General features: G+C 40.2%; 3 protein-coding genes across 3 annotated transcripts; 1 reads left to right on the top strand and 2 right to left on the bottom strand.

Annotated features, from left to right (window-relative positions):
• Window positions 1–3,148: 3,148 nt before the first annotated feature.
• On the bottom strand, window positions 3,149–5,502 carry LOC135699503 (THO complex subunit 5 homolog). Its single transcript, XM_065219784.1, has 4 exons — window positions 5,358–5,502; window positions 4,553–5,300; window positions 3,529–4,490; window positions 3,149–3,463 (listed from the first exon to the last, which is right to left on the bottom strand). The coding sequence occupies exons 1-4, from the start codon at window positions 5,466–5,468 to the stop codon at window positions 3,224–3,226; spliced, it is 2,061 nt and encodes a 686-aa protein (XP_065075856.1). The 5' UTR covers window positions 5,469–5,502; the 3' UTR covers window positions 3,149–3,223.
• A 4,018-nt stretch (window positions 5,503–9,520) lies between these two features.
• Window positions 9,521–10,557, top strand: LOC135699483 (ribose-5-phosphate isomerase-like). The gene is made up of 2 exons (XM_065219768.1): window positions 9,521–10,015; window positions 10,077–10,557. Exons 1-2 carry the CDS (start codon window positions 9,593–9,595, stop codon window positions 10,461–10,463), a joined length of 810 nt encoding a protein of 269 aa, XP_065075840.1. The 5' UTR covers window positions 9,521–9,592; the 3' UTR covers window positions 10,464–10,557.
• On the bottom strand, window positions 10,477–11,714 carry LOC135699493 (protein TEX261-like). Its single transcript, XM_065219778.1, has 3 exons — window positions 11,427–11,714; window positions 10,957–11,258; window positions 10,477–10,886 (listed from the first exon to the last, which is right to left on the bottom strand). Exons 1-3 carry the CDS (start codon window positions 11,494–11,496, stop codon window positions 10,659–10,661), a joined length of 600 nt encoding a protein of 199 aa, XP_065075850.1. The 5' UTR covers window positions 11,497–11,714; the 3' UTR covers window positions 10,477–10,658.
• Between the last annotated feature and the right edge of the window lie 395 nt (window positions 11,715–12,109).

Genomic DNA, 12,109 nt, shown 5'->3' with positions numbered 1-12,109 from the left:
GCGGTGACATCTATCGGAAACTACACACAATCTTTTTTCCTATTATTGTTCACAGAGGACACTGCAGTGCAAAACATGTCTGGTACCTCTATATATGCATTTAGATTATTCGAAGTCCCTCCTTTTTTACACATTCTGCACACTAAATAGCTCACCCCTCACAGAATTTCCCGCCGATTTTATGTATGGGGCGGGGCATTAAGTATCTTTTGTACAGAATATGTAAAAAAGGAGAAACTTCAAATGTTAAAGTAAATGCTAGAGTAAATGCGTATATAGAGGTACCAACCAGTGGAAACTTTCGATTTTAAATTGGCTCACTACTTGACTAGCCTATTGGTCCCAAGCAAATCGATTAACGTCAATGTTTATTTTGATTTGCTATGAAAGCTTGACAGATAAAATGAGGGGTTCGTGGTTTTTTCTATGTTTTGAGGGGTGCATCGATTATTTTGGGGCCGAAGATAGTACCAGAGCTGAGCCAAAAAGTTGATCACGTTTCTTCGGGACTTTCTGGTCTTCGAGTAACCTCTATGGAGGTACCATACATGTTTTGTAGTGCCAGGTACTCTATTTTGTAATCTGTGCAAGGGAAATCACAAATCGAGTGTCAACAAAATACATGGCATGTTGAGAGATTGAGGTCGTGAGAGCAAATTATCTCTCTCAAATTTGATTTTTTTTTTTTGGCTCTCTGGAAGCTGGTAGTAAAGCAGGTAAAACTGTATGGGGAAAAATCCTTTTTTATTTAATTGTAGCTTGTTTAACAACAATTTCTGGAAAAAAAACTGAACGACAAAGTCCCTGATTAATTTTTTTAGGTTGTCGTTCACTTTTTTGACCTGAATATGCACCGAAAGCGAATTATTCCCACTTCTCTCAATTTCTATATGGGGTTTTTTTCACTTCCTACCAGCGGAACAGCGCCATCTCTGTGGAAAATGGTCGAACAACATGATTAATTCGTTCGCGAGAGTAGGGCGTATGCGTCGTTTTTCGGCAATATAGCGGGATGAAGGTACTTTTGCATAAAGTTGCTCTGGTCCACTTCACCAAAAGGTTAATGCACTGGTTCCGGCAATCACAGAGTTCTGCAGGATAGCATAGTGCGCCAACCTGCTCCTCTTGGCAGCCATTTTTTGGTTCTTTTATTGTCTGTTGCAGTCGTGACTGGATTTTTGGGAATATTTTGAGTCGCACTTTGATGGTACGCTGACGAAAAACAATGAACTTTTTGGTTATTTCACGTCTTGAACGCTATTGAGTTTAACACATTTGGAAACAAAAAAGGTGTACCATTTGAATTTAAACACGTCTCAAAATCATTTTCAATCTAATTCATATTTGGAAAACCATATAATCACAAACAAAGTGACAGACGACTAACTGGCGAAGAAATCAATTAAAATAATGTGGTTCGCTGTAATAGAATTTTCTTAGAAGCTTGTGCCATCATCCACCAGATAGAATAGTATTTTTGTTTTGGTTTTGCACAAAGTTGATTTTGTGTACAATGATTCTTTGACAGTGTGCCCTGCGCTTCGGTCAGAGAGCGTATAGGGCGTCGTTGTGCCAATTCGGTCGGTGCACATTTCGAGTATGAGAGAGTAATTGCAGTTAGATCAAAAGTGCCTGAGAAAAATGCAAGTACTTTCGCAGATTACCCGAAGTTGCGATAGTGAAGGTATGATCACATAAAAGCAGACATAACACTCTTAAAACGTTCATCAAAATCGTTTTTAACGGCTAATTTAAATGTTTCTTAGTTGGTAGTACCATAGAGGTAACTCTAAGACCACTGGGTCCCGAAGAAAATCATTATTATTTTTTGGTCACTCAGTACCAGAACAACGGTCCCAAGCAGTCCCAAGCTATTTCACTCACCCCTGCATGTTCTGCATGAATCCACACACCCCTGATGTTATCTGTCAAACTTTCATAGCGAATCAAAACAAATATAGTGTAGTAATAGAATTTCAACTAGAATAGGGTACGTTAATCGTTTGCTTGGGACCAATAGGCTACTAAAGTGGTGAGCCAATTTAAAATCGTTAGTTTCGTATTGATTGTTGTTATAACTCTGTAGTCTGAACGTACTATTAGCAACAATCAATAGGAAACTAACGATTTTAAATTGGCTCACCACTTTAGTAGCCTATTGGTCCCAAGCAAACGATTAACGTACCCTATTCTAGTTGAAATTTTATTACTACACTATGTTTGTTTTGATTCGCTATGAAAGTTTGACAGATAACATCAGGGGTGTGTGGATTCATGCAGAACATGCAGGGGTGAGTGAAATAGCTTGGGACTGCTTGGGACCGTTGTTCTGGTACTGAGTGAGCCAAAAATAATAATGATTTTCTTCGGGACCCAGTGGTCTTAGAGTTACCTCTATGATTATAGTACGTTCAGACTACAGAGTTATAACATGTTATAGCGCTATCTTGATGGTGGTTTCTGTGTTGCAATTATTTGACAACCGTTATAACATGTTATAACTGCTCAGTCTGGACAGCGTTTTAGATAAACGTTTTCCGCGAGTACGGAGACAAATGTCGGTACTGTGTAAAAGTCAGAAGAATCGTTGTCCCTAGATATTGAATTCTAAAGCTTGAGTTCAATTCCCTTCATAAAACATTCCAAACTGGCCTTGAAATCTTCAATTTGGTCTGAAAACACAAAACTAGTCTTGAAATTATTTTAACAGCCTTTCAGGGTCAAAATAATTGAACCATTCATCGCAAAAATGACATTGGAATTCATAATTGATTTTAGGACGCCAACATATATAAGGGAGGAGGTTGTGTGAATTTCCGTGACCCACCTAAGGGCAGCCCGCGATCCATGGATTGAGAAATGCTGCTTTATAGTCATTATTGAGCATTTTGCGGTTACCGTGTATGGAATGTGTTACCTGCTCACTATGGGTGCTTGTTTGCTTATGAATAACCGCCGGCTATTGCCTGTATTGCCTATTACTCACTCTGACTAATAGTATATTATAGTATGTATACTACTACGTGTAAGCTTGATTCTATTTTTTCCGTGGAATTTGTTATCAGTGGCGTCAGCGTCATTATACGAACCTGTCTCCGAACGGAAGGTGTGATTTCATGACAAGACACTAAACAACAATAAAATCATATTTTGAAGAAAATGGCATAACTTCCTTTTATTACATGTTAATCTATCTCGAAAGTTTTGACTTACATCATTACACTTAAATTTGTGTGAAAACGGAGCTACTTCCGTTCGAAGCAATGCGGAATGGTCGGGAACGGGCCCGTCCACGGAACGGCTTGAGATAGGTTTTGTCCTGAGTAAACTCAGCCGGTGTGTAAAACGGTCCTTCGGTTTCCAGGTAGATATCCAAGCAGGACATAGCACGCTTCAGTTGCAATGAGAGAATCGTTTTCGGGTGCTTCGGTGCCTGCAGGCTGTTGATCCAGTACTCCATGTCCTGTGGAAAGTCGTAAATAAAAAAAATAATCAACAGGTACAGGGAAACGATGGCTCAAAGCTCACCCTAACAGCAGCATTATCAGAGGCCGAGTGCTTTCCATTCCAATTCAGCGAAAGCGACCACAATGAAGTAGTTTCCGGGAAATCACACGGAACGCAAATGTAGCACTCCAGCTTTGCTGATCCACGAGTGATGATCGCCCTAAAGTACAGGTCATTTCCAGTGGAATCGCTGTGATCGATAAACTTTCCTGTTACGTTCGAAGCCACGTATTCCGAGTCCGAAAGTGCGGTCCACTGAACCAAGGTACTCGAGATGCGAATCGGATTGTTATGTTCCATGTTGATCGTGGTATCCACGTTGCCCGTTTCCAGTTCGTGAACCTGCTGATACAGTCTGAGCCTTGCTTCCCATCTGGTACGAATCGCTTTGATTATAGTCGGAATAGTCTTCTGCCATTTATCGCTAGCAGCGAGGAACTTTTCGCCAGAATCCACGAACTCGATTCCACACAGTTCCTGGGCCCATTTGTAGGGCTTGCCCAGATTTTTCTCCTTCATCATCGATATGAATTTCTCCATTCCGATGCTGACCTCCTGAATTTGGAACTTGGTCTTCGGGTTCGGACTGCCTTCACCATTATCATCCGGGAACAGTTCATTGAGAATGTTCTCCTGAGACATTACGTCTCCCGCTGCAACTCCGCTTACTTCAAATTCAACCAGCGCACATTTGACCGTAACAAATCCTGCGTTCGGGACGTACTGGAAAGTCAGAGCCAGCGACTCCTTTCCGTCTCTGCTTTTGATGGTAATCGTAACGCTCAACGGATGAGGCCTAACCAAAGCCTTACGTTTCTGCCTCATCGGGTCCTGTTGCTTGGTAGACTTGCGACGGTTGTAGCTTCCTCTGGTCTCTCGCTCGTTATCCCCTTCGTCATCAGACTCACAGTCAATGTTACCGGTTATTTCTATTTGACGAGCTTCTTCCTCATCACCCTGAACGGATGTCAATAACATTGGATCTACAAAAACAAAACACAATCTTGATATAATGTTCAAAACCAACCTACAAAACCTATCTTACCGCAAGCTTCCCCGTAGGCAGTAACATTAGCATACAGCATATATAGCGGCTGCACCAATAGTCGAACGGTTTTCTGAATCTCCCATCCCTTCTCAATCGGCATATCGAGTGCCTCCTGCAGGGGCCGTGTAGCCACCAGCAAATCCTTCAACCTCGGAGCCAACGAATCCAGCCGTTCTGTTTTCGATACGATCTCCTGTGCAATCTTTGCCTTCGATGATTGTAACTCTTTGCAATGAGCATCCAGTTCCTTTCGCTGTTGCAATTCCCACTCCAGCCTAGCGATTCGCCGGGCATGTTCATCGCTCTTGGTCTTCTCGGGACGTGAAATCGTGTCTGGCGCTTTATCGTAAAACTCCTCCACCGGTACCAGTTCAATTTCCTCATCCTGGCTTTTGAACAAATAGCACCGCTGAACCTCCTTCTTCAGGTGATCAGCTTCATAGAGCAGATTTTGCAACTGCAGTCGGTTACTGTCTACCCGTAGCTTTTCCTTGTGCAGAGCCTCCCTTCCATCGCGAATACGTACCTTGTCCAATCGATTCAATTTCTTCAATGCCACGAATGCCAACGAGCCATCAACTCGCTTTTCGGCGATTTTAGCCTTCGCCTCATCGGAATTATCCTTCTTCAAAGTGGCGATTTCATCGAAAAGCTTTCGCAACTCGTCGCACGTACTGTAGAACACCTGGGCATCTTTCTCCGGTGGCCGCTTGGCGGCTTCCTGTTCCTCGAAAGCGATGGTGTTCTGCCGGAGAAACAAACGTAAACAAAAATGGGAACGGTAATGCTCATCTGAACTTACCGCATACAGGTCCTCCTTGGATAGCTTCGTTGGGGATGTTTCGTTTACGGACGTTTTCCTCCGCTTTTTGTCACTTCCTTCGCGATCGTTTGTCTCGGTTTTATTGACCATTTTCTCGTTAATATTCCCGAAAGTGGAAAATCTGACGCATAAAAGTGAAACTCCAAACCAATATTTTTTTGCGATTCTATGAGGCACTGTCAAAGTAATGTAGGATTGGGCGATCTTGGGTCGTTCTTTGGAAGATCGATTTTTTCATCCAGTTTCCGATTTTCCACACTGTACCAAAGCACCGTCCTCTGTTCGAATGAAACCTCAAACCATTCAAATCGAAACATCGAAATCGCCTTTTCGAATGAAAGCTGCAACCGGATGACGGTTGTTTTGAAATCAGATGATTTTCCTCTCGAATACAGGATGAACATTGTTATGAAAAGGCATTTGGCCTTCAGTTGGAATGCGTAATGCTCTCTGCAGAATGGTAATCATCTTAAATTGAAATTAATTTGGTATTGGCTCAGCCTCTTAACACAAATCATTCAAAACGATGATGTAAATAATTCTATTGAACGCCATTTTTTGCTCTGAGCAGACAAACGAGGTGAAAGCATAGCCATCGCTATTAGAGGTGGTACGAGCATTGGTAAAGAGTGGAAACCGTAAATTTTCTATTTCGTGGTGGAGGAAGTTTCCTCTACCAACCAAAAAGGATTTTTTGTATCCATAATGAATAGCTGTTCATGGCTAATCAATATGAAAATGTAAAAAATCGAATTAATAATCTAATTTAAAGCATTTGCAAGTCATCCTATTCATAATTGTTGTCCTCTGAGCCCTGTATGTTTTACAGCCAATTTTCAAATAAATATCATACTTTATTTGGAGGACAGTCATATGGATGCTCATCAGTTGATGACGAATTCAACCATTAGGAAATCATCCGAAATTCGACAGCATATACCAAATTAATTTCAATTTAAGATGATTACCATTCTGCAGAGAGCATTACGCATTCCAACTGAAGGCCCTATGCCTTTTCATAACAATGTTCATCCTGTATTCGAGAGGAAAATCATCTGATTTCAAAACAACCGTCATCCGGTTGCAGCTTTCATTCGAAAAGGCGATTTCGATGTTTCGATTTGAATGGTCTTAGGTTTCATTCGAACAGAGGACGGTGGTTTGGTACAGTGTACCGTAACAGCGGGCCCAAAACAATGAGCTGGATTACCGAGGTGAAGCAGTCGGTTAAGTTGTGTGAGTAAAACCCCTGTACGATACATGCAATTAGTGACGTCACTAATTGCGTTTACGTTGATTTTTTGGATTACTAATACAACCATATTTCACGATCTGCTTCACCTCTCTCTGTACCTCATTGGGCCCAAAACAGCAAAATAAACGATTTGAGCCCGAGACATGCTGCCTACTGTCAAACGCTGCTGATGGTATAGAGTTCTCCAGATGCACAAAAGTGTGCGTGAGACCGCGCGCTACCTTTTTAAGTAGTTGTGATATCGCGATACCTTTTTGGTTCTTCTTCTTCTTCATTTTTATATATGAACGTTGGACTTTAGTGTTCGTGAGATTGCGCTTGGAGATCTCTATAGGCCTTATCACTGGCCTGGATTTTTCGGATCGATTCTTTCTCGATGAACATTTCAAATGGTCCTATCTGCTTTGATCGATTCTCTTCATCGACTTTCTCTTTTCATAACCACTGCTATACAAACAGATTTCGCGCTAATTCTACCACATAGTTTGATAAAGAAGGTTCTTATCTAGCGTCCAAAACGTCAAATACAACAGGGAAAGGATTTGCAGTTGAGTTATTGACGAAAGAGAAAGTCGATGAAGAGAATCGATCAATGCAGATAGGTCATTTTGAAATGTTTATCTAGCTTTGTCTCGATCTCTTCTTTCGCTTCTTTCGATTTTTTCGATCTTTAAAAAAGGTGTTATAGGGGAAATGGATGTAATGTCGGCCTAAATGCCCCTGATTTGGGCTCATACATAAATTCAGCTATCGACTAAACTTTCAAAAGCAACCAAAAATATCCATCAGTACCATCCCAATGATGCGTTCATCTAGATAAAATTGATAAATAACAGATTTTTAGCGATGGGCCCAATCTTAGATCCATGGCCAACATTAGAGCCTTTTCCCTCGCCTTTTCCCCTATATATGAAGTATATTAACAGGAGAGATCCTGGCGTAGTGGATCCATACTTCTCACGACAAAGTCACGAGTTCAAATCTCACCTCCAGACAAGTCACGAATGACCGTAGAGCGTTAAAGTGACTATTATCTGTTTCTTTGGTAACAAAACACGCCGAAAACGACGCAGAAATCATCGCCATACAAATTCCTATGGCGACGATTTCTGCGTCGTTTTCGGCGTGTTTTGTTACCAAAGAAACAGATAATATAATAAAAAAGGTATTAACATCGAAAAAACGATTTAACATTTTTAACATTTTGAAAGTTTGCACTACCTCCCTTCTGTACTCATTGCTCCTTACCATCACGACAATATTTCTCGAGTAACATTTGAAATGGGCCTATGTCTAAAACGTAAACAAATCGGGTTTTGATATCATTCTTTAGCACCGCTTGATAGCTACTAATCATGTAGGAAAGTTCCGCATAATCTAGAAAAATCATTAAAATAACTCGATTTTCGAAACGTCCGATCAACGAAATTTTTCAATTCACGCTAAAACGGCCAACCATTCATTTATTTCATTTCATTGAAAGACCTTGTGACGTAGAAGAGCCAATGATTGAAAATTTTCAAACCAAAGTTAAGCCCTACTGCTTGAGGCAGGGCCGATGATTTGTTTTGAATTTATTTGACGTAGCAAAAAGGCTTAGCAAAGGGCGTACCAATTTTTATGACAAGCACAACGGCTTAACAAATCGAAAGATTCACAAAATAGGCTTATTAATTTATGAATTAAATTGTTATCGATTGTGATATATTTTTGCAAGGTTTTCACATATTTTGGAAGCTGTATGCTGAGATACAGTTACTATTGTTATTGTGAAGAATATAAATACCTAAAATACTTCAATTTTCTTAAATATGAATTGAAGTGGCGGAAAAAAATAAAATTCATTTTCTGGTTTGTTTACGTTTTGGAGATAGTCCCATTTCAAATGTTACTCTAGATTTGATTGAATATTATACAGGAAAGAATTTCTTTTGGGTACCAACATGAGCAAGCATATTAAAAAAAAATCTCGATGTGCCAAAGATCGATTCTTTGGTATCAATTTAATCAGTCGATCGATTCTAGAGCCAAATATAAGATCGATCTTTCTCTGAAGATCGCCCAATCCTAAAATAATGACCCGACCAACCATAAGCACATGAACCCCTCGTTATCAACCGTGCTGCCAAAAAAATTATGTGTGTTTTGTTTTACTTCCGAGTTACATTCATGCTAACACACACTAATGCAATGCGATTGTTTAGTAGATAAGCGTGATTAATTCACCTAAATTAGTTAGATTGCAAACCTTTAACTAGATGATATTTTCAAATATTATTAAGCATTATTAAATAATAAAGAATGTATTAATATCTAGCAAATAACTACTATTTCAATGGGATACTACACTGATAAATTGAACTATTCCCATTTTGCTTGAAATTTAATCAATTTGACATTAATCTCAGTTTAATCATATCGAATGATTAAAAAATAATCCTCTCTTTCTAAAAATAAGCATCTGATATTAATCCCAGTTAAATCATGATTGATTCGATTGTAGGTTATCTTTTTTTGAATAAATTTTAATCATTTTTGATTTTATTTTAATTAATTTTGATTGAATTTTAATCTTTTTTGGTTATATATCAGTATTGAAAAAGAATAAGATTTAATACTGGAAAGATTATTTCGATTTTAATCATGCATGACTACTGCCGAAGTAATCATGGCTCGGACTCAATAAGGTGAAGCGGGAATCTGCATACTTTTTAAGCTTTTTTGATTTAATTTATTTTTGAGTGTACTATCTGCCTTTGAGCGGCTTGTAATATTGATACCAATAATCGTATTTCGCAAAACCGGTACAAACGAAACATAGAACAATAAGTACACAACAATCTTACGCACATGGTTATAGAAAAACAAACTAATTGATATCCTTCATATCACGATTACTTTTCTTATCATTTTTGCGCTGGTAAACAGAAAAGTACAGTAGTTCTACAGCAAACCTTCCATGTTTCAACGGCTACTCCGAACCGGATTGGTTACTGCTTACATAAATTCCGCCGCGTTCACTTGTATCAATCGTACGTTTACCATCGGAGAAAGTGTCGCAAAAATGAGTCTGGATCAGGCCAAGAAGATCGCCGCTTTCAAAGCCGTGGATGAGTATGTAAAGAATGATACAGTGGTAGGAGTCGGCAGTGGCTCGACCGTAGTCTACGCCGTGCAGCGACTGGCCGAACGGGTGAAAACCGAAGGACTGAAATTAGTATGCATTCCGACGAGCTTCCAGGCGCGTCAGTTGATTATAGATAATGGTCTGGTGCTGGGGGATTTGGAGCAGAATCCTAAGATTGACTGTGCCATCGATGGTGCCGATGAGGTTGACGCCGATATGGTCCTAATTAAAGGCGGTGGCGGATGTTTGCTGCAGGTTAGTTTTGGGGGTTGATTTTACAATTGAGCATTGCTCTAATGGTGTTCATGCTTTACAGGAAAAAATAGTGGCTTCCTGTGCTGATCAGCTGATCGTAATTGCCGATTATACTAAGAATTCCAAGAAGCTCGGAGAACAGTACAAAAAGGGTATCCCGATCGAAGTTGTTCCAATGGCGTATATTCCGATAAGGAATAGGGTGGCTGCCAAATACGGGGGTAAATTGAATCTTCGAATGGCCGTTGCAAAGGCTGGTCCGGTCGTAACGGACAATGGAAATTTCATTCTCGATTGGCACTTCCCGGAAGGCGACTTCGACTGGGATGCCGTCAATCGGGACATCATGATGATTCCTGGTGTGGTCGAGACTGGGTTGTTTGTAAAAATGGCATCGAAAGCCTATTTCGGTCTTGCCGATGGATCTGTCACCGAAAGAGCTGCCTAACAACAACGTACAATAATTTCTCACTCAAAGTTTATTGGTGTTTGATGCAGCTATCATAATATGTTCAATAAATAAATAACAAAAGAGCAAAAAACGGAGATGTGTCTATCGATGGTCGATAATGTTGATGATGGCAGAACGTTTCACATTTTGTTCTTCAGTTGGATTGATTACGGTGGTACGGAGATCGTTTGCTTAAAATGCTTTCTTATTTCGCTCCGGTAGAAGCGATTCCTTGGCAAAGTTAAATAGCGACAGCAAGCCTATCTTCTTCCGACTGGAGAAGTAGTTTGTCACCACGTCGTTATCACCTAAAAGATGCGTTCTTTCGTTGCTGGTTGGCAGAACATTGTCATTGGCCGATAGTGACACAAACAGCGCAAACGGCACCAACCATAGGCACAACGTAAAGTATGCCATTACCTAAAACAGAACGATGCAAAAAAGAAAATAGATTAAAACCGTTTCCCTCAAGTTTGCGTAATCCAATTACCTCCGTGAATGGATGGAACTGCTGTTGGAAATAGATGAAAGCCAAGTAGTGATTCAATAAAAGTAATATCACAGCGCCCAGAAAGCTGGGCGAAAGGAACTTCACGTATGGGAAGTTCTTCAGTATGGCTGCATGTAAGCCCTGGGCTCCAACACCGCAGAGTATCAACGTCCAGGTGAAACATTCCGTAAATATGAACACCGCGTAAAGTAGAACCGACCCGACGATCATCCAAGTAATGACCTTCTTAGCCATGACCGTGTATTCCTCTACCAGTTCGGCTAGATAGTAAAGGCCAGCAGCTGCAAGTAAACAGAACATTGATCATCATTTGGACCGAAGCCAAAAACACCCCGTGCCAATGGGAAACTCCTGCTTTTTTGTGCAGTAGGGTTTGCGTATTCACAACAGATTTTTTTTCTTCTGGGAGCTGCCCATTGGCCACCTTGATGGCGGGAACCAAAACAAACCTATCGATACGGTTGCGAAGCAGATCTGCACCAACAGTGAGACATAGCTCAGCAAACTGAGGAAAGTCATTCTGTGCTCGGGTTACTTCACTTTTTTTTTAATTTGATGCACTTTGAAGGATAAATTGTCACGAAACTTACAGCTAATCAAACTATCTACAATTTATGAGTTCATTTTCACCGAGGAAAATTTTGTTTTTCACGATCGTCAGCCGCAGACGACACCGTCGTCGGCACAGAGAGAGAAAATGCGATGTGGAACAAGATCGAAGTGATCATCAAACGCAAAAAAAAAACCTCGAACCACCGTTTCGGTGAGAGCGATGAGTCAAAAACGGAATGACATCGATAAACGTCACATTGTGGCCCTTTGGAAACGCGTTATCAGCAAGCGAGTCAGACCCAATGAGTGTGAACTCGGTGTAAACAGGTGAGGCAACACTGAAACAAGGACCATACGAGGGACCATAGTTAGAAATACTATTTTGTAGAAAACACTTATTTTAAATATAATCACGCTTATTACCGTTAAATCTACAATGAATTCAGTATAGTTGACTATAAATGTTAACAAATTTACTATGATTCTGGCAAAACTACTATCTTTTCCCCAAATGCATAGTAATTTTGATGGAAATAATAGTAAAATTAAATGAAATTGTTCTCTGCAAAAATCTATTGGT

This window comes from Ochlerotatus camptorhynchus, unplaced genomic scaffold, assembly GCF_037179485.1.
Source record: "Ochlerotatus camptorhynchus isolate MF236.1 unplaced genomic scaffold, CSIRO-AGI_Acam_v1.1 ptg000010l, whole genome shotgun sequence".
In the NCBI taxonomy this organism is placed as follows: Eukaryota; Metazoa; Arthropoda; class Insecta; order Diptera; family Culicidae; genus Ochlerotatus; species Ochlerotatus camptorhynchus.
The sequence above is the reverse complement of the archived record's forward strand: the minus strand, read 5'-3'. Positions and strand labels throughout refer to the sequence as shown.